Below are 26,905 nucleotides of genomic sequence, written 5' to 3'. Positions count from 1 at the left end.
ATTCACGAGAAAATAGAGAAACGATTCATGCACCATCGTGCTTGGCTCGTCGAGACGCGTCGAATGATATATAGTTTGACCTCGAAAGGTCATTTTGAAAATTTGACCTCAGGTCAAGGTCATGACCTTACCGAAATAGGTCATGCTGCATATCATTCGATCCGCATTGACGAGACAAACACGATAAACGTCGAATGGAGTCTCTATCTCTATTCAATAACAAGTAAGTGCAGAAAAACCGCTGGTGACCTCTGGTGACCAGGGAGATGACCTAGCGTGACCTCAGCGAGGTCACAAGCAAATGGTTTCACATGGGCTGTGATTTGCTGACCCAAGACACTTCAATAACGAAATATAGGAACAATCACGCCCGATTTAGCTGAAAAACAACTACTTTTCGATTCTCCCATTGACTTATAATGGGGAGCAGCGATGACCTGACCTGACCTTAGGTCACATTTATAAAAAATCCGAGATAGCCATTTTGTAGAGCTGGGTGACATCTTCAAGTACTGTAAATTTTACATCGATCGGATAAAAGCTGTGCCTTTGAGAGAGCTTTGAACTTTTTTAGAGGTGGTGTCAGTTTTGGTGACCTTGTGACCTGACCTGACCTGACCCGAACCCCCCAAAAAAGGACATGATGTAAAAATGTTGAATAAACAGCTATACAAAGTTTCAGGGCGCTAACTCAAGTGGTTTCTGAGTTATCGCTGAAAAACCACAGGGGGGGGGCCAAAATGGCCCCCCCCCCCACCAGGGCGAAGGTTAATTATATATAAGAGATAAGGATATATCGCAACACCTTTGTCATTGAGACGGCGGGTGAGGGACCGAGAAAGGCCAGAGATCTGGGGACCGGCGGACTGTCGTTACACGCTCTACCTCACACCACCTGCTCCCGAGAATCGCCAGCTGGATAGACACGCTGTCAGTCACCACTCAGCAAGGCACGACCATCGTGGCTGCCACAGAACGTAGGACGTTGCCAAACACATGAAATTATTCTCTCGGTGTCTCGCCTTGTCGCAAGAGCAGTTGACGAGCCTGACAGAAACTGTCGGTAATCAAAGCTCCAAATTCAGGACGAAATTGGAAATCACTGCTATGCACACCGAAGCGAATCACCGTCTCATGATGACCGAACAAACAAACGCCCATCGAAAGCGATTAGAATCGGAGCACCTTCCCGAATGGTGAATACCAAACTACATGGGATACGCACGGCTGAGTGGGCTTCAGCTGAAGCTAATCGTTCCTGTCCTTTCATTTCTTCAGTCCGTACATACACCCCCTCACCACCACCATCCATCCATACTATTGCTTGCTTGTTCCCGTGCTCCGTACAATCTGTACGGAGTCCGTACACCCTTGCAGTCCATAACCTCTGCGCTTCTCCCCTTTATCTCTACGCTGCGTAAGCTCGATGCAAGCGAAAGGCTGCTCGATAGTCGACGAGCCAGCATCCATCGTCGCTTACCTCACAGCCCCTCCGCTGCCCCTCTCGCCCCCTCCCCCTCCCCGCTGACGATGGTGACCCAGTTGGAAGAGTTGCCAAAGCGCGCCCGCCTGCCGTTGGTCAATGCTGTGGCGGCAGCAGCAGCGGTGGTCCGTGACCCACATGGCTGTGTGCGTGACTCCACCATTACGTGTTCGGTGGGGAAACACGCAGGTGCGTGCCCTGACTGGCATAACTGAGCTAACGACGAGCTGCAGAGGGAAGGCAGATGACAGGCCTGCAGAGGTGCAGAAGATGACAGAACAGCGAGGTTGCAGGGTACGACAGGCCTGTATTGGTGCAGACGGAGTAGGGAGGGAGTGCAGAGGGTAAACTTGCACCTGATGTAAGACTTCATGCAAATGTAGTATGAACGGCGAGTTATTAGGCAGGGTTATTATCCATATCTGCCCCCACCACTGAGGGGAACACCCATTGCAAGAGAGTACTGGGCACACCACGCATCAGTCCCTGCTCTGTGTTCAGTCTTTTCCCAGTGTTCCTTGCCCTCGTCCCCTGTCCAAGCGGTCCGTCACACACACACACCGTCATTATCCCGCCACATTCTGACTCGAAGTGTCGGACGTGTCGGACGTGACGGACGTGACGGCCATGTCAGCGGCGGCGGACGCTCGGCGGCCCGGTCACGGCCAGCTCGGCCGGCGCCGCCCCGGGCCCGGCTTGGCCTTCAGCGAGCGCTCCGTCAGCCCCGGAAGTAGCGGCGCCCCTCAGCTCTCCCTCGGCAGACACACAGTCAACAGTGACCTTCTGCGGTCAGCGCCGGCAGCGGCGACCTCGGCACTCTGCCCGCCTCCTGGCTCGGCCGACTGTCCGCTCTCACTGCAACTGGGGGCGCGGCTCGAGCGTCTCCGACTATCCCAGTCTCGGCTGATCCTCCCCCCTCCCCCAGATGCACTGACTCACTGCCCAGATCCAGAGCTGTCACACGTCACGCTCATTCCATTCATTAAAACACGGAACTCCTGCACTCTGACCATTGCCGCCAGGCTCATAAGCTTTTCCTGTGTTTAGACGACGGACTGAGGCCGCCGCAGCTCCCGCTCAGTAGTTTCCGGCCCTCCCGCTAGATGGCAGGCGGGCGTTCTATACGGCGGCACGCGGCTGGCAGCGCGGCCTCACCTTGTCCCATTTCGGTGCCTGTTTACCACCGCCAGAGATAAACAACAAGCGCCGCAACAACGCGGAACAGCGCCAGACCGTGACGTCATCGGCTCTGTGATGTCACAAGGCCCGTCAGCTGGTCCAGGCCACTTAGTGACGTCACGCGTACCCAAAAATATGAGCCTTCGGGTCACTGAGAACGGAGACAAGCACAACTCTGTCTGTTTGCTAGCCTGAACACAAGCGCACTTGCGACTTGTTACCGGGGAGGGGCATGATAGTGTTAAAATTTGTCAACGCATATGGTGGTGCGAGTTAGCCGTAAAACATGGACCAGCGGAAGTGCTGCTATGCTTTGATGTGTGCGGCACTGGGCGGCTGCATGGATGGCATGACTGCCGGCTGCCATCGGCCTGTATCCCGGTCCAAATCGGCTCACATGAGTCATCTGCCTCATACGGGCAGTGAATCAGAGCCCGCATTACACACAGCCGTGATGCACGCTCGTCCGGCGATAACCAGCGCGCAAACCACTTTCGACGACTATAGTGACGTTTAAATCCCGTGTGCTATCAAATCGGTATCAATTATCATTGAGAGCACTGTAGTACCTACTACCTCCTGACGTCGATATACCTACAGCAAAGCCCGGTGCCGTTGTGATACACCGTGCCAGACTCACAGCTCTGCTCGTCCCTCGGCGTTCTATTGCGCCGGAGCCCGGACCTACCAGAAGGGTCCTGTGGCCTTCATTCAACGCCACATGAGAGCTGTGTTTTCCACCCCGTATGTGCATTGTGCACTGCAGTGGACCTCGCTCCCTGTCAGCCTTGGTACGGAGTGAGGCACCTGTCGAAACGACTCCTCTGTGTTCTGACGAGGACCGGTCCATTACAAACTAGCCGTCTAATTGGCCGACGCTGGGAACGCTTCTTGTCGGGCGCCCGACACTATCGGCCCGTCGCCGCCCCCCCTATGCCCCCCCCCCCCGGGCACAGTCATCGACGGCCACCTGTGAGTGGCGCTGCTGGCTGGGAATAGCTGGGTCCAATACTGGGTCAGCCGAGTGCAGTAGGTCAGCGCGGCACCGCGGCGACCCTGACCCAGATACCAGGCGGCCGCGCCGCTCCGCCGCTGGCGCGTCACTTTCGCTGTCGGCCGGCGGGCGGCGCTGGCGGCGCGCTGCAGTTGGGTCAAGGTGACCCGGTGCGCGGCCGGCCAGCCCGCCCAGCCGAGCCGCCGTACAGGGTCATGTTCGTTCCGGCGGGTTTGGAGCGGGCCACTTCCTGTCGCTCCAACCCGTCCGCGGCTGATACACCGCGCTGGGACCGCCGGCCGAGCCCCTGACGCCCTGATGAGGCTGTGTACGATCGGCACTCTGTCACCGGCAGCCCGGGTCGGGACGAGGAGGAAAATGAGCTGGCAGCCTGCCCGGCGACTGTCCCGGAGCACGGTCCATCTGTCCGCCGCCGCAGACGGATCTCCAGATGTGTTTGCTTACGTTCATTCTGCGACATCCGGTGATGCGTCAGAATGACTTCCCCAGAGTACGTCGCAGGTCAAGCTCGCGCTGACAGGCAATATACCATCGCAACTGCCCTCTACGCTTCATGACCTCTAAAACACATCGCCGTTAGGTTGATGCTCCATAAATCTCTGAATTTAATGCTCAATGCTCATGCCTCCTGGTTCTCAGCATCCAAGATACCTACCCTTACATAACCAGACAAAAGTAAACGTGTCGATACTTTTAAAGTGAGATCGTCCATCAGTTGCTCGCCGCCCCGGGCCCTCCACCACTCGGCGCTCTGTACTCACCCGGAGGTCCTTGAAGAAGATGGAGTTGCGCGCCCAGTCCACCTGTCTGAACAGGTTGGTGTCCAGCACCTTGCAGAGCAGCTCGAACAGGTCCACCTCGCACTGGTTGTACGTCTGGGTCTGCAGCAGGCTGAACAGCTGTTGTTGCCAGTCGCGGTCGTCCAGCGAGGCGACCAGCTCTCGCACGATGGGCGGTACATCCCCAGCTCGGCCGGCCGCCCACGCCTCTCCTCCCGCGCCGCCGAGCAGCGGCGAGCACGACGAGTCGGGGGACGAGGCGGAGGTGGAGCTGAGCACCGGGTACTGGATCTCCTGCTTGATGGAGATGCCGGCGCCGGCGCCGCCGCCGTACGACACCGGCAGCGAGGTGGTCGGCGTGGCGTAGCTGATGGTGACCGCCTCGGTGCCCACTGTCGGCAGGCTCACCCGCTGCGGCGACATCAGCTGCATCTGCCGGATCTGCTGCATCTTGCGCGCCCGGTCCCGCTTGTACATGGGACCGAACTTGTTGCGACCGCCTCGCATCCTGTCCTGGCGTACCGCTGTAAAGGGGACAGAGCGAGAGTCAGTCGTGAGGTAGGGGAGAGCTGCAGAGCGAGCGTCGGTCGCGAGAAAAAGGAGGACTGCATCCTCACGGGAGACTAGCTGAGGACAACAATCATCCTTCCGACGAGCGATGAGCAAAAGGACCAGATTACTAAGCACAGGGACATCACATACGGTACATACCACGAATGCGACAGGGAACGGTCTTCACGATACGGCAGTTGGATAAGAGATGGGCGGGCGTTCAAACGTCAAGTGGCCACTCTGGTACTATCATTGACCGGTAGACGGCACACCAACGGATACGAGCGTTGAAACACAGCAATGCAGCGATCTACACAGGCACAGTTGTCACATCCGATGGTTCGACAGAGCAAAGACAAACAGTTCCATGAGCCGACGCATACACAAACGGACGACCTGAGAGCGCAGGGTCCACCTCACGGCCGAGCAGTAACACGTCTTTGAACCAGTGCCGGTTGGACTTCCTCTACATAGAGTGCAAATATACCGACGAAACCGTCCATCCATATATCCATCCGTCCATCCATATGCAATATACATACATACATACATGCATCATACATAGGGACACCAATCGGTAAAGCACTTCTATGAATAGAGGACTGGGATCAGGGTCAAGGGTTTTATAAGACAGAAAACGACATTCCGACGCCTCTTCCATGCGCCCCGCCCCACTCTAGAGACGCGCAGCCTACAAATACCTACTCGCAAAGGCCCATATGTCTTGACCCAGTGACCCATATTTGGGGCGCTATCGATAAACAGGACGGACGAACAAACGTGTACGTAAACGCACTACGATAAGCCGGCGATAAGATGTCTGGGCGACAATCTGGACATCTTATCGGCCAGATACTGGGCGGCACGCCACTCGGGCTCGTCAAAACGCCCTGCGTGACCGAATGAACCCGCAAACCGCCTGTGTAACAACGGACATCCCGCCGATATTGCACGCGACGGTGAGCGGTGAATGCTCGCCAATGCGTGGTTCGAGTGGGTTGATTGCTGAGTTGGGTCCTGCAGGCATGCTCGTGACCTGACGCCACGAAACACCTAATCAGCTCTGTAAACAACGTACGGGGACAGTCTCATAAAGAGACAGCTACAGAAAGCATGGGCAGAGGCATCTGCAGAAGCTTTCCTCCTACGATTTTCCCTATGGATACCTGCAAAGAATCTGCTTCTTAAACGTTCCACATACAATGTTTATCTCGGTCGGGCTTTTTAATTTCATTATAACATTATTAAAATAACCCTTCAACGAACTTCCGTCCAATATTAAAGTAGCATTCTCATCACGTGAGCACGTTTGTGGATCCACATTTTATGAGGCGGTCCCACATCGACCAAACGGGCCGATCCATTGGAGCTGTCGAATTTCGGACGGCGCGGTGGGTATCGGCACGGAACTTGACAGAGAGTTGCGCAGTTAGCTACCCAGAAACGTAGCATGTGCTATGCATACGGTGGGCCGGCCCTCATTATTGCCGTTCGTGCACAGTCTGAATATGGAAACCATAAAATATAATGGATTTATTTTCTAATTTCTTGCTTCTACTGTCATGTCAGAGGCGGCAATGTCAGCGGTTCGTCGACTCGACTTTTACCACCTGCCAGTCCTATGAGACATCCCCTCACCGTCCGTCTGCCTTCCATAAACCGTCCCGCCGCTGCCCTAACATCTCCACCCGAGTGAGAGACGACCGGCGCCGGCCAGGACCGTCGCCGCCGGCCCCTTTCACCTGGTGGTACGGTCCGCAGGACCACACAGCAGACCACTGCGGCTTCTCCACCGGCTGGCCGTCCTTTCCCCACCCCTCCCCCGCACCTACAGGCATGCGTTCCCGACGATCGGGGCCACCCCCGAACCAAAAGGAAAGGATGGAACGCATTTATGACTGGGTTTATGATCGGATTTATGATGAGAGTGGTATCGGTGCGGATGGATAAAAAGTAACTGAGGCTACATGAAAGTAAACGTGCCGGTAAAACATGCGCTGGAATAATGCCGTTCACCTGTCGAACGAACGTTTCCAGCCCAGGTTAGGTGACTCACAAATACGTGAACAGTGGCAGAAAAAAGGCAGCGGTGAGCGGTCTTATCCAGCCTTCAAACACCTAGTTCTGGTTAAGTCGTGACAAAGCGACACTTATCGGCAGGCATTGCCGCACGTTTGGATCGGTCCCCATGCCGAGGGTCTGTCCCCGCAATAGTTGCACCGTTTGTGGAGCGAGCAAAACACCGGGCAAACTAGAGCGGCCTGTTTTCCATTCCCCTCGTGTTTTCGGCATTGCGGATCGTTGGCCCCGTACCGCAAACGGGGTCCTTCCCCGATGGAACAACAGGTGGATAGTGGCCCGCTCTCTCAGGGTGAGGGGTGGAACGGTCGGGCCGGAGCCGCACAAACCAGGGGAGCCGAGTGAACGGTCTGCGCCGGTACACAGGTACAGGTGGCCCGCTGGGGAGCGCGCCGGGCCGCGGAGAGGGGGACGGGTACCGCGGGTGAAAGGCGGCCGCCGCGCGCCGACCACGTGGTAACACGTGGTGCCACGGGACTCTGTGTGGCGGAGGGCAGGGAACGGGGTCGGCCGGCCGACCGACCCGGAGCCCAGCGTCCCACGCCTCGCAGCTGGCTGCTCCCATTGGGAAACGGTAACTATACGTACCGACAATTGGTGGCTATGGACAAACGCCTTGAAGTCGCCGCACAAGAGAACCCGTACCTCCCTTTTACAACTCTACCTGAATGAGACAGTGGAATAAAATTCACGCCAAAATTCAAACTGAGGACTAGGGCAGCAGCGCCGTCGGCGGCAAGTCATTACCACTTTCTCTGGTTCTGACCGCAGCATTCCTGGCCATGGGAAGAGGAAGCCCAAGAATCCACCTCGCACCTCCCGCAGTGAGAAACGTTCCATGGTGCGGTGGACAGAATTCGAGCGCCTCGGCCGTCTGAATAGCCTCCAGCCCGGTAATGGATCTCCGGGGATCGGATGGAGCGGTGTCTGAGGTCTGATGGTCTGACACTTCACCCCGCCGTCCTGGGGGAACCGGTGGTGAACCGTGCCCGCACGCGGCTGCGGTACATATCGGCGGGGCTTGGCAGACCCGTTTGAATTAACTGGGTCGGAGAAACGGCGGCGTAATGATATAGTTTCCGCGCAAACATGGCTGGAAGGGGCTACGAATACATAGGAAGGTAGCTGCTCCGCGATGGGGCAGCGGTGGTGCCTAAAACACCGTAGGTATCCTAAATGGAAATGCAGCCCGACCTCCAGTGGCGTCCGTGGAACCGTCTATAGCATGACCAAGACAACAGGACCAAATGAGAGCAAATAACAGCCAACCTAAGTTTCAAGCTATTACTGTAAACTGTGCATAATATGGTAAGCGAACGTTTATTGGTAAAAAGCGGCTGACCAGAATATCTAAGAGAATGTAAATTTATAAAAGTTCACGCAGTAGCGTAACAAGTTTCAAATCACCGGCATGCTTTATGTCCACAGCAGTTCAACTGTCGGTGACTTTGACCTCTGCACGATAAGCCCCAATATTTTACGACTTATGAACAGCTTAGTCAGTAGTTAGCCGGTTCGTGCTTCTAAATCTACCCTCAACCATTCTGGCGTGCGACAGGACAAGGCCGTTTCTGTGGCCCCATTCGCACACCTTTCCTCTTCCATCTTTCCTGCACACTCATTCTCATCAAAGTCTTAAGTCCTAGCGCCGTGAGCCTAGCCATGCCGACCGACTCCCGCTGTATTTCTGTGAGCTGAGCCGGCCCAACGGCCGATCAGCTGACTTGAACACGACGCCCGAGCGACACGACAGATTTAGGTCACCGTGCCGCCGCTGTCCGCCGTCCGCCGCCGAAAGTGAAGGTACTCGGCGAGCACTCTAGCGCGGCGCGCACAACGCCGCATCGCCGTCGGCGCTGACGTAAGAGCCACAATCGTCGCCGCGTGCAGCACACACGCCGCAGCGCGAGACAAAAACCCACGGAGCGTCGCGGCGAGTCCAGGCCAGGGTCACACGCATGACGCGCGCGTGACATGACTCGTGACGACGACGCGTGACGTGACGATCAGCCCCGGCGGAGCGCAGAGGGGACAGCGGACAGATGTGGCGGAAACACCGGCGCTGTCGGGGGACGCTGGGCGACAGCCGACGAGCTGCGGGTCAGGTGTCGCCCGGTGACCTATATCGACGACAGGGCGCGTCGGCCCGCACACGGGCCGCACGTGTGCTGTGCTCGAGCCCCCACTGTCGCTCTCGCTGAGCTCACAGCACGCTGAGCCGGGTCCGACCGACCCGGTAAATCGATCGCGGAAAGTGCGGCGGCGACCGCGGCGATCGGTTTCGTTCGTCAGTTCGGAGGGCGTCGAATGCTGCCATACCGCCGGTCGAGCCGCCGCTTCACTGGACAAGTATGGAGACAAGGAGAACGGAAATGGGTGAAGCTGGTATGGTGAGTGGGCACGGCGACATGCGAACATAGAGCCAGCCACCGAGCATGAGCATTGAACATGACAATTTCCCCCCAAATTGACTCAACGATCAGTTTGTGCAGCCCACTAGGTAACCTGGAAGCTGAGGCAGACCCAGACCAGTCCAGGCACATTCTGACCTAGCAACGCACCCATTTACCTGCTGCACCTGCCCCAGCCCGCGTCCCTGGCCCGTGCCACTAGTGCTGACGCCAGGGCTCAGCACTCACGCACGTCCTGTGACGTGGCCGCCGGGCGGGGGAGGGGGCGGGGGCGGGGGCGGGGGACCCGCTGACCCAGTTCGAGCTGCGCCGGGGGCGGAGGGGGCGGGGGTCGGTCGCATGCGTGCCCTGGGGCGCCATCTGGCTGTGCGGCAGCCTGGGGCGGGCGGGCCGGGCAGCGACGCGTCTGGCCCGACCCGGTTACACAACGGGCCGCGGGGACGGCCGGCCCGAGCCGCCGGCGCAGCAGAGAGGAAAGGAAGAGAGGGGGACTGGAAATGTAGACATGGGTATGACAGTATCCGTGGACCGAGCTGAGGATAGCAGAGCTGGGAATATTGCATCGTCCATACTGGGTCACGGCAAGGCAAGACGCCGGCAGGAGACTCCCTTCGCCATCCCAACGTGATACAGATGTTACTTATCAAGCGAACAACGGCTTAGCCGTGTAGCGCGGCTCCGTGACATCAATAGCGCCTCTCCAGATCTCAGCACAAGCGGCTCTCGAGCCGAGAACATGAAGATCTAGACTGCGACACCCGGACGAACCCGTCTGACGGCTCTTAGCTCACCCCCGGGCTGGCCACAGGCGACAAGACACCGGTCGTCGGGCGAGGTGCACAATCTCGACCGAAAGCGCCATCCTCTCTCCTTCTAATCCACACGATTCCCATGAAAAAGGTGTCGCACCATCAGACTCGATGCCACAGTGGAGCATTACACAATGGTCCAGCCAGCTGTCTCCGTCCAAGGATTGCGTAGTGACAGCGTGGGTTCACGGTTCGTTTCGGTCGTCCCTGTTCTTTACGGACAATTTCGGACGTTAGCTAGTTCAGCGGAAACACGCGCACGCACATGTATAACACAATCATCCGGTCCGTCACAGTTTACGTTGGGCTCCGGCATCACGCCTTCACTGTTATTCCCTCGTGGCCCCGAGGCTCCAGGCCCAGGCCGTGACGACCTGCGCGCGCCCACGGGGTCGACACGGGTATTTGCCGAGCGTCTTGGCCGTGACGCAAGTGGGGGAGGGACGCGCGACCCGAGGCTGGGGCGACACGGACGCTCATTGCGTAACACGCCATCCGCTATTGTGTCGGCGCGAATCCATGGGCCGAAGCGGTCAGTTGAGAAAGCCGCAGCGCATGCCGCGCCGTTTGCAAAAGTTTGCGAAAAACGTTGCTGCCAGGAGGGTGCGCGATACCGCTGCAGGAATAGAGCGGTAGGAGGCGAGGATAAACCGGCTGCAAGGTCCGTTACTTGGCGGAGTCTCACGCCCTTTCACACGCCACAGATTTGGAAGGCGCGATTTAGCTCGATTGCCCAGTTGCCGTGTGCGGTGGATATGGTCGGCATAAATTTCTTACGCCATCTGTGTTATTGCAGCACACCCGATGTGGGTCGCGAAAGAAAAGCACACATTCGTTGCCGTTTCTTGCAGACTGCTGCCAGCAGTACGCACGACTGGAGCAATATTTAACACCATCGTGTTACATAGATCGATGTGCCATCCAACTCCATCGTCCCGTCAGCACCGCAGCGCTCCAGTTCAATCTCGGGCCAACAGCGAGGCGCCGGCCAATGCGGGACACGTGTGTCGTGCATGAAAACAAATCAGATAATTCACTTTCACGTTCCAGCAATGAACGATTAACTCATTGTTACATGTGTTACATGTGAAAGTGGTAAAGCCTCAATGCATATAACTCTAGCCCGCAGCCTGTCGATAATTTAGAAACGACCAATGCCTCACGTAATCACTCTTTCGAATATTAATAACTGGAGTAGACCCGGCAAAGTGGTAGGCCCTACCGAGAGAGGGTGCATTAGAGGTAGCGGTGCTCTCGGCCGTCCTTGTAGCGTGGTGCCGGCTACTTGCTAACCGGGCGGTGGCGGTGGCGGGGGCGGGGGCGGGGGCGGCGTTACAGCCCCTCGCGGCAGGGGCGGCCGGCCGACACGCCCCTCCGGTAATGGCTGGCCGGCAGTAACTCAGGCCGGGAAGGCGAGAGACGCCGGCAGAGAGCAGCGCTTTCACACCGCCCCCGCCCGACCGACCGACCGGGCACGGCACGCCAGGCCGCGGCAGGCCAGGATGGGCTGCCACAGTGTGCATGGTAGGGCGGGATGACTTCCTCAGAGAATACCGTACGGCAGCTGGGCCATATAGCCGGACATCCGCACTGCTCGCTCATTACGCTCCTAAAGTGTCGTCATGGATCGCCATGAAGCACGGGTGGTCTCAGAGGCGGGAGTATGACCTCACCACGAGGTCGGGGCAGGTCACCGGTCCCGGCCAGGGCGCGGCGCACCCGGTCAGGTCACGTCTAATGGGATCCAGTGTTCACCGACCGTCGGCCTGAGGCTTCCCTGTCATCGGGTTTCTGGTTGGACGAGTGCGCGACGCGTGCCTCTGGTCGCCTCCGCCCGGTAACAGCGTACCGACCGCTGGTGACCGGCAGGGGTAATTTCATTCCCGAATTGCCTCATTGGACGGGCATAAAACGCCACAAACGAGGCATCAAAGTGGAGTTATGTGTACGTGACGAAACAGCTAACGAACAGGCGAGCCTAAGAGGATCCCACGTTAAAGAACAACACTTTGATAGGTAGTGTGTTATCATCCACAATTTATAAGCTCTTAAAGACCTGACCATGTAACCAAATGCCCGATAAAGGTAAGGCCCACTGAGCACCGATGAACGGAGCCAAATTTCACATGTGCTGGAATTTCGCTACGGTCCAGCGATTTGTCTCAGCGAAGGACACAGCTAACCGGACAATGTGTCTGGCGAGAGCAGGTCCCCGTGACGCCCAGCGGGGGTCGGCGGGGGATCAGGCCGTCCCTCACCGGCCAGGCACCCGATATTGTCACCACAAATGCCGCCGATTCCGGAGAAAGTGCGGCAGAGGACGCTGAGAGACGGGTAACGGGAGACGGAGACGGAGACGGAGACGGACTGTATTGTAAATGGGAAGTGGGTCAGCGGGGAAGGACGGAAAGATGAGATGGGGGAGAAAATGGGGGAGACGAAAGATAAAATATAAATGAATAGGTCCAAGGAACGAGGTGGAAGAGAAAATGGGGCCGAACATGAGCCGTTTAAAGAACTGAAAGCAACGTCAGTGGAGCAGATACCGAAATTGAAGCGGTGTAACCTCGAAATGGCTGGCGTTCGTCGGTAACTCAGCAGTCAGCGGAACATGGCGGAGTTATGAAGCGGTCGCAAACAGCTATATATGGGTGCTCTACCAGCCCCAACGACATAAATTTAGCAGTGACGGTTGTCGGTCTTAACGAAAAGGTATCTCTCCATGATTAAGAATTCCGGTGGGCAGCACAAAGGCGAGTTCGAGATGCATGATACAAAACGGCTTCTACATGGTGGGCAACCACAAATCTCACCGGGAGAGGTCGAGACAACTATTCCAAACAACCATTACAGAATTAAGTCAATCTCTGGACAGATTGGTAAGGAGCTAGCGCCTGGCCATGAAGGCCAGCACCTCCATCCATCATATTCCCTTCAGCGACCTTGAATTTCGAGCCGGCTGACTGGTGACAATGAAGACACAGTACACACACGCGCCATGAACACAGCACTGTGACATGACAGGGGACAAGTGGGTCAAATTACGACACGGGTCGGGCACAACAGTGAGTCACCAACAGAACAGAATACAGAGAATAAGCCCAAATGTGGACAGGACCCGTCTAATAAACGGTGTCGTTGCACTATAGATCGAGTGCTGTGTGAATGCAGGTTCTTTGGGTGGAGTTGACGAAAATAATAGCATGAATAAAAACGTGTAAAATCACTGTAATAGCATGAAACATTAACAAAGCTGCAACTGAAATCACGCTTATGCTGAAATTTGTTTAGGCACCGTTCTGGTCCCAAGAGACATCAGAGGCAAGCAAGAGCACAGTGAACTGACAAACCGTCCACTCGGTAGGCTTCCTTCCAGAGCCTGCCGGTAACCATGGCAGCCGAGTGACGCGAGGACAGCACATACCACAAGGCCAGAACACGATGGATAGCATGCTGACCGATCAGGTAGGAGAATGAAGGGCCCCGTCCCTCGCCCCTCTCCTCACGCTGGCAAACCAGCGGGAACTCACCTTCTAGTTTCATCCCAACGGAAATGCACTTCTGATACCGGCAGTAGGGGCACCGTTTGCGCTGCATCTTATCAATCTGACAACTCTTATCGGCCACACACGTGTACGCCTTTTTGTTCTGCACAGTCCGCTTGAAGAATCCCTTACAGGACTCGCACGTTAGCAGTCCGTAGTGATACCCGGAGACTTTATCGCCGCAGACGGGACACAGTTCCTCGATACCCTCCTTGGTGTCGGGCAGCTCCGGATGCAGGCTGTACTGGCCATGCTCGCCGCCCAGCCCTGCCAGGCCGCCGCCGCCGCCTCCGCCGCCGCCGCCCGCCGCCGAGAACAGACACTGCTCGTCCAGCAGCGGCGAGCCGAGCAGGCTGGCGTTGGAGACCTGCACGGGCGTGTAGACGGGCGGGTTGACGCTGGTCAGACCCGGCAGGCCGCTGGCGGAGGTGGACATGGAGCCGTAGCCGGGCACCTGGTGCACGGCGTGGCCCTGGTGGCCGCCCTGCTGGTGCGGCGGCGCGCCGTGCACCGGCAGCGGGCTGTAGCTGGGCGGCACGTGCGCCATCGGCAGCTCCATGTCGGAGATCATGGTGCTCAGGTGGTCGGTGGGCGACTCCGGCGCGCCGACAGCCCTCTGGCTGAGCGGCCGGTCCAGTTCGAGCTCCAGCGCGGCGTCGGCCGACTCCAGCTCGGCCGCTCGGTCACCACTGGCGCTGTGCACGTGCGTGGCTCGCTGCGCTGCGCTCTCGGCGCGCTCCGCACCCCACGTCGGCTGGGCGCGTACTGACACCCGTACGGCGGCTAGTGAAAGTGATTCGGCGCTGACCCAATTCGGTTTCTTTAGGGCCCATCCAAGTCTGATAGCGGCTAGCCCAGTGACCTACTTCACAGCCGCGAGCAGCAAGGGCCCGCCGAGCGCCGCCGGCACCGGTCACGGGGGCCCTTGTTGCCCGTCGGCCCCCCGACCGACAGCGGGCAAGAACGGCACAGGGAGCGCCGGCGGCTGCGTCCGCGGCGGCCGGCGGGGGTAGCGCGTGTCGTTCTGTTCCGACGCGGCCGGCGACTAATTCATTCTGTGGCCCAGTTAGTACAGCCCGCAGACGGCAGGGCCAGATCGTGACCTTGCTCCTCCCGGCTGGTTCCGAACCGGTGCAAAAGAAAGTGAACTCAAGCCGCTAGCTCGGCTATGCGCACAGTGCTTAGCAATTCCAACGGCATTTTACAATTGAGCAATGAAATGACCGAGCCCTGCTAAACGGCTCAGTTACCAGGCCAAGCGTAAAGCAAGTTCAGTTCATACCATGTCTTGTGTAAAAAAAAAACCGGGAAATCTAATCCCATGACCCTCATTGTGCTTAGGGGTAAGCGACGTGAGCGAATAGGACGTAAATACAATTAAAACCTGTATCATGCATAGAAACGCTGGAGCCAAAATCTCATGCACGATAGTTTCTCTTTCTTATGACAGTCATACCGCATAAAATCTTCGTTTCTTTCCTTTGTTTTTTTTTTCCGTCACGTCACCTTATTGTCCTGGAGCTTATTAAAGGGACTATCCCACCTTTAACATGGGGTTTGAGTTGAGATAGCCAAGTTTGCGGCGAGGTTCAGAAACCACTATCTATCTAGGTTGCAACCCCCGCGGCCTCTTGGTGTTGAAGAAATTCGTTCCCTTCATTTGAAAATGGGCCTTGTACAAGGCCCTATCTTCAACATGGGCGACCGTTAGTGTGACGTCACCTCGTTTAGTCATTCCGATTTAAATGGGTTTGTTCGTTGAAAAATCGCTTAAAACTTGGTCTGAACTTTGTTGTGGTGCCTACAGAGAAAAAAGAATCAGCTTTATGACAGTAATGTGGCCTGGGGAAGGAGGTAATTTTGGGCTGTGACGTCACATATTTGAAAGTTTGTGTTTGGAATATGGGAAGCCTAAGATGTTTAATGAAAAATAAATGCCAGGACCGTGTTCCTGGTCATCCAATCTATAAAGTCGGGCACAATTTAACTGGTTTCAACAACATTTTAGAAGGTGGGATAGTCCCTTTAAGGTGTAAGAATAGGTAACTGTCCTTATCGGAAGATACCTTTATTTTCACGTTTTGAGTGAAGAAAAAACGCTAGCGGTAGATGCTACAACATGGACCGATTTAGAGACATCATTTTTAAATATCGCTTTTTACGAAACATTCGCAATAAATGCCACTCTTCATCGTGAGACGCCCTTATTAATGCTAGCTAGCGGTACAATTTATCACCATGTATTAGACGATTCATTGTAGCAAACACACCCGCAGCTCTATAGGCCAACATTTTATCAATACACCTCAAAGAAATGATGAATTCTATTAAAGTTCCATTTGGCTGCATCGTCCGCATGTGACTTGGTCTGATTAACGAAATGTTAAAAAGCAAAAAGTAGGTAACAGCTACACACATATTTAGGATGACGCGGTATATCCGGCACGACACGCTATATAAATTCACCACTGCGTTCGATGACGGTGCAGCAGGCGCCCAAAACTATCATTACCTTCAGATGCATCTGAAACGTCCTATAGTTATTGGCTGTCTTAGCAGCGACAAACTCTCCATAGATGGCAGCACCATCGAACGCCTGAAGTTATGCTGTGCCGTCTGGCTCAGTTCGAGCGCCTGAAGTTATACTGTACCGCCTGGCTCAGTTCGAGCGCCTGGAGTTATACTGTACCGCATGGCACAGATACAGGCGCGCAGGCCTTCGGCCGCACAGAGGCGCTCTGGGGCCCATGGTGTTTTCTGCAATGTTAAAATAAAACTATCAGTCAATCTAATGATTGATTAGCCTTAGATGCATCTCTTACAAGACACTGTTGTTCATTACGCTTGCTTGAAAATATAACAAGCCCGTTACTTGTGCTCGAATATAAATGTCCACACATCAATAAGATTTCGAGCATTGCCAGCACGAATTACATAGAGCCAAATGCCAATCGAAACCTCCAGAACAGAACCCACCTCTTGACTCCATCCGATCCTAAAACCGAGAAACATGAGACCTTGACCCAAAACTGAGAAACCAGTAACGCCCGACAGCCCAGCGGCTTTTCGGCTACTCAACCACCAGCAAACGACCAGTTTAACGTACCCAACCATTCAACCACTTCATCCCAGGGCGGCAAACTAGCCAACCATGCATTATTCCACCCACCCGACCAGTCAGCTGTCCAACCATACGATACGGCCATTCGGGCGACATCACTTTCATTTTCTGCTGCGCTGCCGCCGCTGCCGCTGCCGCTGCTGCTGCGGGCCGGGCCGGCGACAGGTGCAGACACGCACCGCCGTGTCATCCGCTATTACACAACACGGGTCGCGCTCCATCGCCGCAGCAGCACGGCTGTAGAGTATGCAGCACCTGCCTGGAGCCCTGGAGCTCGACCCGGCCTGGAGTCCTGCAAGACGGTCCCGCCTGGGGTCCTACCCAGCCAAACTTCTTCAGTCACCCGGCTCGGAATGGAGCCCTCTAGCCACCCGATCTCGAACACAAGAGCCGCCCGACCTGGAGCACAGCAGCTGCGTGACCTGGAGAACAGCAGCCGTCCGACCTGAAGTACGGCAGCTGCGCGACCTAGAACACAGCAGCCGCCCGAGCTGGAGAACAGTAGCTGTCCGACCTGAAGAACAGCAGCTGCGTGACCTGGAGAACAGCAGCTGTCCGACCTGGAGAACAGCAGCTGCGTGACCTGGAGAACGGCAGCTGCGCGACCTGGAGCCCAGCAGCTGCGTGACCACAGCACAGCAGCCGCCGCAGAACGACCCTTCCGAGCGGCGGCGTGCAGGCCACGGCACATTGGCCGTACAGGTAGTCCGGGGACTGAAGTCATGGAACTGGATGATGGAAAGGTACAATGAGTATGAAAGGATAGAGAGAGAGAGAGAGAGAGAGAGAGAGAGAGAGAGAGAGAGAGAGAGAGAGAGAGAGAGAGAGAGAGAGAGAGAGAGAGGGGGGGCAGGGAAGGGTCGGTAAGGTAATGCTCAGCAAAACCGCAGTGGAAACTTATAAGTTTAAACTAAGTTTTTAAACTTAGAGTTACTAAACTTGCATTCAATTAGGTTGTACTAATATTAGGAAGTCATTGGCAGTATGTAATTGGGTCTTGGGGATATCTAGAATTATCGTTCCAGTAAAACTTAGGTATCCATAAGAAAAAGACGAACACATTAACTAAATAATTGTTTACTAACAGCTGTACTTAGCTGTACTTCTTCAGCTTGGGGATTGTGTGACTACTGTGACTGAAGTATTGACGGCAAATCGGCGCAGGCTTCGGGAACTTAAAAGGTGTTCGTTCATCAATATAAATTCTGTTCAAGAGGTCTTAGGCTTTGGTCATTGCACATCTCATGAATCGAATCAGAAGAACCGTCTCTTTAGCCAGCGGTCTTGCCAGCGGTGGCTCTCTTGAATAACCATTAACGACAAACTAAGCTCCATCGTTTGAATACAGGGGCAGAAGTCATTATCCAATAGCGCAGTTGTCTGTCATCGTCGGTAACGATCACGAGCGGGCGTGCTGGTCGGGTCCAATCAGTTATCGCCAGGGTCAGCCGTCACAGTGCGTGGCTCTGTCACGAGCCGTCCACGGTTGACACCGTCCGGCACCGTCCAAGGTGACAACAGCCGGCCAGCCGTACCGCCGTGGGACCAGCGCCATCGAGCCGCGCACGACCCGGGCGCAGCAGCGCTCACCGCGCGCGGCGCGGACGAGCTAGTCAGTCAGTGACGAGCTAGTCAGTCAGTTCCGCCGAAATACATACAAGGAGGCTGTATTCATGCCTGAAAATAGCGTGCAATGGATTATGGAGAACTCTACGAAAACTGTTAATGAGCGCATTTGCCCATTCATTATTGTTCAATGCATCAGCACCATCAGGTATTCATTATGCCATCGAAACCACTTGCCCCCTATTGAACAATGGTCCTTGGCGCTCTACGTGACCCTGTTCACTTCATATAGCAATGACAAAGGTGGTGCACTTTTAAACACGACCTTTTAAATGAAAATTTGAAACCTACCAAGGTATGCGATGCAGTATTTTGAAGAAGAAAGAAGAAATAGTCCGTCAAAAAATGCTCCTTTCCGAATCGAAAGGGGTCAGCATTAAATCAAAATGGCATTCCATCTGACGCAAGAGCTCGACCGAAAAATATGGCTGACAGCATCGTCAGATTTCATAAAAATGAAACAATTGGAAATTACGAAGTTGTGGTTTTCACAGAGTCACTTAACTTTGCCCTATTTATCAAGCACAGTTTAATACATTCCCTAAATCAGCACCCAAACATGGTTGCACGCATCTCAGAGAAGACGGATACACTGTTACCACCTTTAGAAGTCAGACCAGAAATTCCATCATGCATTTCCCTCGTGTGATTTGAGTTTCACCCAGGAAAGTCGCGGTGCCGAGCACCATGCTTCACCCTGTGCGTAACAGGAGATACGCTGCGTGGCGCGCCGAGTCGCGCGGGAACCATCAGCTCGCGCGCGGGGAAGTATGCCGGTCGTGGTGAAAGGGGCGCCGCCGCTCTCCTCCGGTCCACACACCCCCGGCACGCCGTCACAGCGGTCCTTCCCCGCCCCGGCTGCGCTCTCAGGACCACAACAGCGCGGCGCCGGTCAACACCAGCCGCCGGCGCAGTCCCGAAATAAATAGGAAAGTCGGCCGGTCAGCGGCAGTGTGCCTTTCTCCGTGCCGGCCGTGTGAATGACCCGGCCCGAGGGCAGTGGGAGCCCGTGACGGCGCTCAGGTACGGTACGCAAACAGGGTGCCAGGGGAGTCCGGTCAGTGACCGGCGAGAGGAGAAGGGAGGGTGATCAGAGAGCGCGGCACTGGCCGGGGCATCAGCTGTTATGAGAGGGGAAGGAGGGGTGACCAGAGAGCGCGGCACTGGCCGAGGCATCACCTGCTATTGCTAACGGCGCTCCGCGATGTGGGCGCGAAAGAACGCAGTGCGCCCATTAGCTGCAACTGTAAGGTCGCTGTACCATCGGGTTCTCTGAGCAGAGCCAGCAGGTTATCGACGCAGTGACAGTAGGTTCTCGACGCAGTCCAGCGCCAGAAGGCCCTCAGGACAGCTTCCCAATTATTTGTTTTCAGCGCAGCACCCGCGCAGCACCCGCGCAGCTCCGGTCAGACTCGTGGGACAGCTCCGGTCGGGCTCGCGGCCGGCGGGTGTGCGGAAGAGCGCTCAATGTCAGACACGTTTGCGGAAGCCCGACAACCGCCAGGCACGAACTGCGCGGTTAACAGTGCACCCCGAATGCCAAGGTCAATGGCAAAAGTATAGTGCTCAGTAACCCGCATAGTTACTGCAGTTAGCATGTATGTAAATGAAAACGGACCATTCGTTTACATTTAAGGTACTGAGGAACTCCTTGGCGCAGCTCATACGAGTATGTCCGCGTAATGTGCAGGCATTTAATAAACAAATTCACGAAGTGCGCGATGTGCCGAACAGAACGAAATGTAAAAAAAAAACAGATTATAGACTTGAAATCTAACAAGCAGCCTATGCTACATAAGTTTCTCGACTACATCTACCATAGCAACCAGGGCTGCTGAGTAGGAGTCGGTGGTATTCGACAGTTCTGGCCGGAGTCGGAGTCGCAGTCGTTTTTGAACGCCGGAGCCGGAGTCGGAGTCACCGAAAATCCATCGACTCCGCAGACTTGCCAGGGATATTGGTAGTCGCGGTCGGAGTCTGTCGAAGTCGACAGTTCTACCGGAGTCGAAGTCGGAGTCACCGAAAATCCATCGACTCCGAAGCCCTGGTAGCAACTAAGCTGTTGTCACAGGACATGTTTCTAAGCATGTTTCTAAGAAAGTCTTCTATACAACGTGAAAAGAAATGCATGCTTCTTTGAATGGATAAAAAGTGATAATACTGAGCAAGTAAACTACTTCATCAAGAAAGAGCCCGTTATGTTTCTGGCAGCGCCATGTTTCTTTTCAGCAGATGCGCTGCTGAATGCGCTGCCTCTGATATAGGGCCGTTCAGCTTGCAACTGTTTCCTTACAGGGTAGTGCGCAGCTGGATTCTCCGAGCGAGTTCACGTGCAGCGTCACATTGAAAATTAACGTCTCCGAGGGCGGAGCGCAAGAGGTGGAGCGGAACCATCTCGCAGAGGCGGCGCCGCTGGGCACCAGAACTGGTTCCGGGAGGCTCAATCATCACTGCTGCCGCCGTCGTCTCCGCCACAGGAGCCGCCGTATCTAGATTTAGAAGCTCTACAACCAACGCTGATGACAGCGGGACCATCAGCAGCGCCCGTGCCGCCCGTCCCGCCACCTCCAACACCGCCCCCGTCACCGGCGTCACCGCCGCCGCCGCCGCCGCCGCCGCCGCCGGCGCCCGGGGCTCATTACGCCCGGTGCGACCTAGCGATGACGTGGAGCGGAGCGCGGGCCATTCGCAGAACCGGCTCCAGACCCGCGGTGTATGTGTCAGCTGGAGAACGTTCTGGACAGGTGACCCAGGAGGAGCGGATGTGATGCCGCGCACTGCGCAGCAATCATCACTCGTCAGCCCAGGGCGGCGAGCGATGCCGCTCGTATGCCGAATTTCGAATCGGAATGGCGCGCTTATTACGTTTTCACGAGAGAGTAATACCGCTTGTCGGATCGAGCGATTTCCACTTAAGTAGGCATTCATTTTGTCATCAGTAAAAAGGAAAGAACGTATAGAAGCCCATCTAAACGAGTCCACCCACAATTCTTCAGCAAAGTGCGTAAGACCTGGGACACTTCAGCTAAAAAGCCAAGTCCACAAAATTCTTAACGATCATAGAACAGACCTGTGTACGTAAATTATCAGACATGATTTTTCTTTATTCAGCACAGACCTTGTATCAGTTCTGAACAGGGAAGATGCAATTATATCGAAACGTTTACAGGGCTACAATGTATTTTTTTACAAGTAGGCATGAAAAGCAAAACGTGGCTGTAAATAGGACTAAAAAACAGCGATAACTATATACCTACATGCCTACCATAATCTCATCTTGTAAAAAGACCGTCGACTTTGCGTTACGTCAGACATGTGCATGGATCCGAGTGATGCTTCTATGATCTCAGAGGATCTCGAAGCCGAGTGAAAAGTTATGATATATGATGCCATTTGATCCCACTTTGAAAATATAGTATATCCTGGAGATCTGTTATCTCCTAGGATCTGACAGCAAACCAAGCGCATGGATCTATGATCCGAGTGGATCCCACCACACCTAACCAGTAAAACCATGTTTTCAGGTGGATCCATGTCAATAAGAGCCACAATACCTATGAATTGTGATGCGTGATAATATAAGATCCCTTAAACAGAGCTGCTGTAAATTGCGAACGAGTGTTTCTTTAGGAATGATGTGTCAACAAATAAGCAAGGACCCATGATCTCACTGGATCTCTTTCTCTAGAAAAAACAAAGGTTTGGGTCTATGGTCTCGTCGGATCTCTCGACAAATGACAGGGCTGGATCTGTGATCCATCAGATCTGAGATCAATGTCCGTGGGATCAGATCTCAGGTTCATTTCCTGGGATCCATGACAGTGAGGACAGTTGCACTTCATATCACATTGTTTAAGTCCTGATGATGATCTATATTCTATTCTATGCGCACACGGCTCCAAGACCTTGCTAATTGTCCTGCCGGCTGCCAGTGCCTATCCTGCTATAATGATACCAAACGCGGAAATGAAGTTTTTTATCTCCAGAGTAAAGGAAGGACGAGTCGACACTTCTTTGGCAATAAGCAATAAACATCAGATGACCGTGATGCATTCACTAGACCTATTGGGTGTAAAAGCAAACAACCGCTTATCATCACCCACAAATCAAAATGGGCCAGCAGGTTGAATCCTGCATACCAAACAGCCGCTATCATCTCTCATGTAATTTTCAACGCCAACGCCGTTCACTGGGAAGTTGAGGTAGCCTTGAACTGCGCAGTCAGCCCCCCCCCGCCGCTATCAGCTCCCCCCCCCCCCCCAGGGGGCCCCAGGCCAGGGTCAGCGTCGAATCACGGTTACCTGGCGACCGGCCGTCTGCCGACGGCGTCGTAAACACCTCGCGCTCCGGGCGCGACGACGAAACGGCCACCGACATGTTCACGGCGCTCTGACACGACCCAGACTCTGCACCGGCGGGCTGACACTGCGCGGCCCTGACACTGACACTGAGACACTCTCGACACAGCCGCCCGTGCTGGTGGTGTCGCAGCGCAGCTCCGGCGCACTGAGCTTGCCGCGGACGGGCTGCGGCAGCCGCCGCCGGTGCCGTCCGCCCTGCCGGAAATTCCCGCCGCCGGCGCTCCGCCGAGCGAGGCGCACTTCAGGTGCGTCACCGGGCGGCGGCGGCGGCGGCGGCGGGGGCGGCGGCGGGGGCGGCGGTTGCTGACCCTGACCGTGGCGGCGCGGCGCCGGCAGCGGTCACGGTCGAGTCAGCACGCCGCGTCATACTGCGCCGCGGCAGAGCAAACGCCGCCGGTCTGTCCGGGTCGTCACCAACAGGTCTGAGTGGAACCAGTCGCGCAAGCCCCGGTCACCGGAAGCATTTACCGCCGCCGTGTCTCTGCTTTGCCATCCTTCTCACCTACCGCTTCGGTGGTCATCGGAAGCTATTAGTGTTCGCCAGTTACCCACCTGTGCGAACTGTAGTTCGCGGAACGCTCCACGCGGCCGGCGTGTCCCGGAACTGGGTGGTGAATTTCCAGGGCCTCGGTGCGGGTGCGACGGCGATTCTCCGGAGAGTCCCAACCTGCGAGAAGAGGAGCTCATGAAGCTGGAGCTTCCCGCAGCTCACAGCTCACATGGATGATCTGGCCAGACGACATTCCTTTGAGAAGACGTGGGCTGCATGACTCTTGGCACGCTTTGTGACGTATTTGGTTTTCACTGAGATGACTACATAAAAAATCCAATCACTTTATTAAAATTCAATGCGTAAGAAATCGCAGCTCTTTTAACGCCATCCATGAATGAATAAATTTGTTCAAAAGTTAGTGGAAGAAGTGACTCTCTGACACTCGAAAATGAGTTACAAGAGAGGAAAGAGACTCTAGCAGTATCTGCGAAAGCTGATGTTTGGCAGGTAAATATACGTCCTGCTGCTATGCTGTCCGCTGCCCCTAAATGGCTTCGTCTATCAGAATCGTCTCGGGGAAGGGAGTTGACAAAATGGAGTTACCAGTGATATCGCACTGTCGCCGCATGCAGGGCTGCGGAGTCGGAGTCGGAGTCGGAGTCGGTCGGAGTCGACAGTTGTGACCGGAGTCGGAGTCGGAGTCGGAGTCGATTTTAGAAACCCGAGCCGGAGTCGGAGTCGGAGTCACCGAAAATCTGTCGACTCCGCAGCCCTGCTAGGTCTGCGGAGTCGGAGTCGGGAGTTGGCGTCGGTCGGAGTCGACAATTCTGCCCGGAGTCGGAGTCGGAGTCGGAGCTGGTTTTTGAAAGCCGGAGTCGGAGTCGGAGTCGGAGTCGCCGAAAATCCATCGACTCCGCAGCCCTGGCCGCATGTACTGTTCAGTGCTCAGGCACTCGCACATAGCCAAGGATTTGCCCAAAGGGGGGCTATTTCATTCTGAGGAGCCACGCGCCATATTGAGTCATGCAGCTGTTTTCAATATGCTTCAGAATAAGATTTAGATGCAGAAGTACACATACCTACCAAGAATGCAAGTTCAGGAAATGCAAACGGTTATTTGGTAAAAGCGAAGACATGTAGGGTAATGGCTTCGTCCCTTATAGGTATCATGCTGCTGTCGGCCGCCGAGAACACTCGCAAGCGGCAGTAGAATAGCAGATACCTATCACTCGCTGAGTTGACGGGGCAAATGAGTGCATCTAAATTCTAAACGAATGTGAATGAACGATCTTTTGTTTGAAAGCAGCGCTACAGCTACATATACGTGGCAAAACCACTGCGGGAACATCCAGCAAGGACATAGCACCTCTACCCCCGACAAATGAGCACGTTGGTACGCCGTTCGTGCAGTGGCTGCCGGTGAGGACCGACGGACGGGCGGGCGTGCACAGTGCCCAGCCAGGTCCGTTCGACGGGCGACACCCACGGCTACCGTAAATGCCATTCGGTGACGGCCCGATAACCGATCACGCCCGGACGGCTGTGACAGATTGGGGTTCCTTGCGTCATCCGTGCACAGTGCGGACTCAGCCGCGGACGTGGCCGGCGCGGGACGGGCCTTCTTTGGTCAGGGGTTCCATGGGCAAGTGTATTTATTATCCGCCTGATGTAATGGAGGCATATGAAGGAGATGGTCACCATTTCATATAATATGCATTGTTCAGATTTCATTATTCAATGTTCTTCCAAACACCAGGTGATAATAACAAACTTGTCAAAGCAAAGCCTCAAGCTCGAAAATAGGAAATAATCGCAACGGTGATCATAATATACAAGATGTAGGTACTTACGTACCTACTCACTCGTCTTATAAGCGAGCTTCGATCTAAGTTTAAAATTTGTCCTCTGCGTATCATGTAGTCGGTTCATTTTCGTACTTAGCTGACAGAGATGTCACATTAAACATGCTATGCATAGAAATATAGAGTGATCCACCAATCGATCGCCCCGTCGCACACATGGCGCGGTCGTCAGGACAGACTAGTGGCTCCCTGACGTGGTGGCGGAGCTAAGTCAGCGTCTGTCTCCGTCCCGTCGGCCGTCCCAGCCCCCTACAGACAGCGCGAGGACATGGGAACCAGGACAGGGGCCACATGGCCGACACAGACCGGGACCACGTGTGCCAGTGCTGCTCACTCCGAACCAGTTCGGTCGCAAACGGGAACACTTGCACGCAAGTAGCTGGTCGCGTCTACCAAATATGGTCAACTGCAGAGCTACCAAACAACCACGAAATGCAAGGTAGGCACGCCACCGCTATATAAGCGATTTGGAATCCAAGATGTTATTTTCAAACAACGTATGAAAATAAAAGTTTAGGCTACAGACGAGCAGCTAGCACACGGACCGGGTCATTGGGTAAATGGGTGTATTATCAGAATAAGTTTAAGAAGGGTTTAAGGTCTATAAATGCAGCATTGAACCAAGACAGAGAATATACAATTTACGTGGCACAATCACGAAGTGAACATTTTCACGTCGTTCAGAATTCGGATACCAAGCCTCGCCAAAAAACAAAAAAAAACAAAAAAAAACATGGTGTGTCGACAGTAGGTGGTTATGATAAAAATTAGGAGCTCCCTAAGAACTAAATGTTGACCACCTAAGGCAAAAACAGATCGAAAGACACATTTTCTCCCAGATAAATTCAAATTCAATTGCCTAATAACCTCTGTAAGTCAGATGTCCCGACTCCTGAGTTGCTGACATCTTGAGCCACAGCCCACAGGTCACCCTGGGTCATCTTAGGTCATACTGATGTGACCATAAAATTATTGCAAAAGATCGCGAAGATCATCAGTTGCGATAAAAGGGAGCGATTAGTGTCCAGTACACAAACAATAATCAACATCTATGTACATACATATGTACCTATCTCTAAAAAACGACCAAATTGGGTCAGCACCATATGCACCAGAAAAGAAGACCATGCACAACTGCAGCGCATGCAGCTGACACACACCAAGTCAACAATGTGCAAGTCATTGAGGCGTAGCGCGACCCGCCAACCGCCGTCTCATCAGCGGAGATGGATTGCGCTGCACATCTGGAGCCGGGCAGTTTTTGGGCCCCCGAGCGCTAATCAGGTGTTGTAGACAACACGCAGAGCAATAGCGGTGTTGGCCCCCGGGGAGGGGAGCCCTCTGGAAGCTTCTCTGCACCTGTTCCGCTCCCGTCCCCCAGTGTGCCGGTGTGCAGCGGACCTGCCAGCCGCTGAAATGATGTAACGCCGCCGTAACGGGGCCACGGTCACCTGAATCACAGCCCTCCCTTTCCTCTCATCACCGCATAGTTGTGTTGCGTCAGCGCGGCCACCGCGTCAGCCCATCCCGGCACCGTTTCAACGCGGCGCGGATGGTGCCGGGTCATCAGATCCGCCCAGCAACGTCCAC

At 55.0% G+C, this 26,905-nt stretch overlaps 1 protein-coding gene across 2 annotated transcripts in view; it reads right to left on the bottom strand.

The window, feature by feature from the left end:
- LOC122392719 (nuclear hormone receptor FTZ-F1-like) overlaps window positions 1-23,017 on the bottom strand; it is a 31,963-nt gene extending 8,946 nt beyond the window's left edge. Inside the window, exons 1-3 of one of the 2 annotated variants that reach the window (XM_043387928.1) lie at window positions 22,901-23,017; window positions 13,838-14,617; window positions 4,439-4,980 (exon numbers count right to left, since the gene is read on the bottom strand). In XM_043387928.1, the coding sequence (XP_043243863.1) occupies window positions 4,439-4,980; window positions 13,838-14,617; window positions 22,901-22,976 (1,398 nt within the window). In that variant the 5' untranslated portion in view covers window positions 22,977-23,017. The remainder of the gene's footprint in view (window positions 1-4,438; window positions 4,981-13,837; window positions 14,618-22,900) is intronic. The other variant, XM_043387927.1, reaches the window with a different exon arrangement.
- Window positions 23,018-26,905: the final 3,888 nt, after the last annotated feature.

This window comes from Amphibalanus amphitrite, unplaced genomic scaffold (assembly GCF_019059575.1).
Source record: "Amphibalanus amphitrite isolate SeventyFive unplaced genomic scaffold, NRLGWU_Aamphi_draft 000498F_arrow, whole genome shotgun sequence".
NCBI lineage: Eukaryota > Metazoa > Arthropoda > Thecostraca > Balanomorpha > Balanidae > Amphibalanus > Amphibalanus amphitrite.
This window is presented reverse-complemented; position numbering and strand designations above follow the sequence as displayed.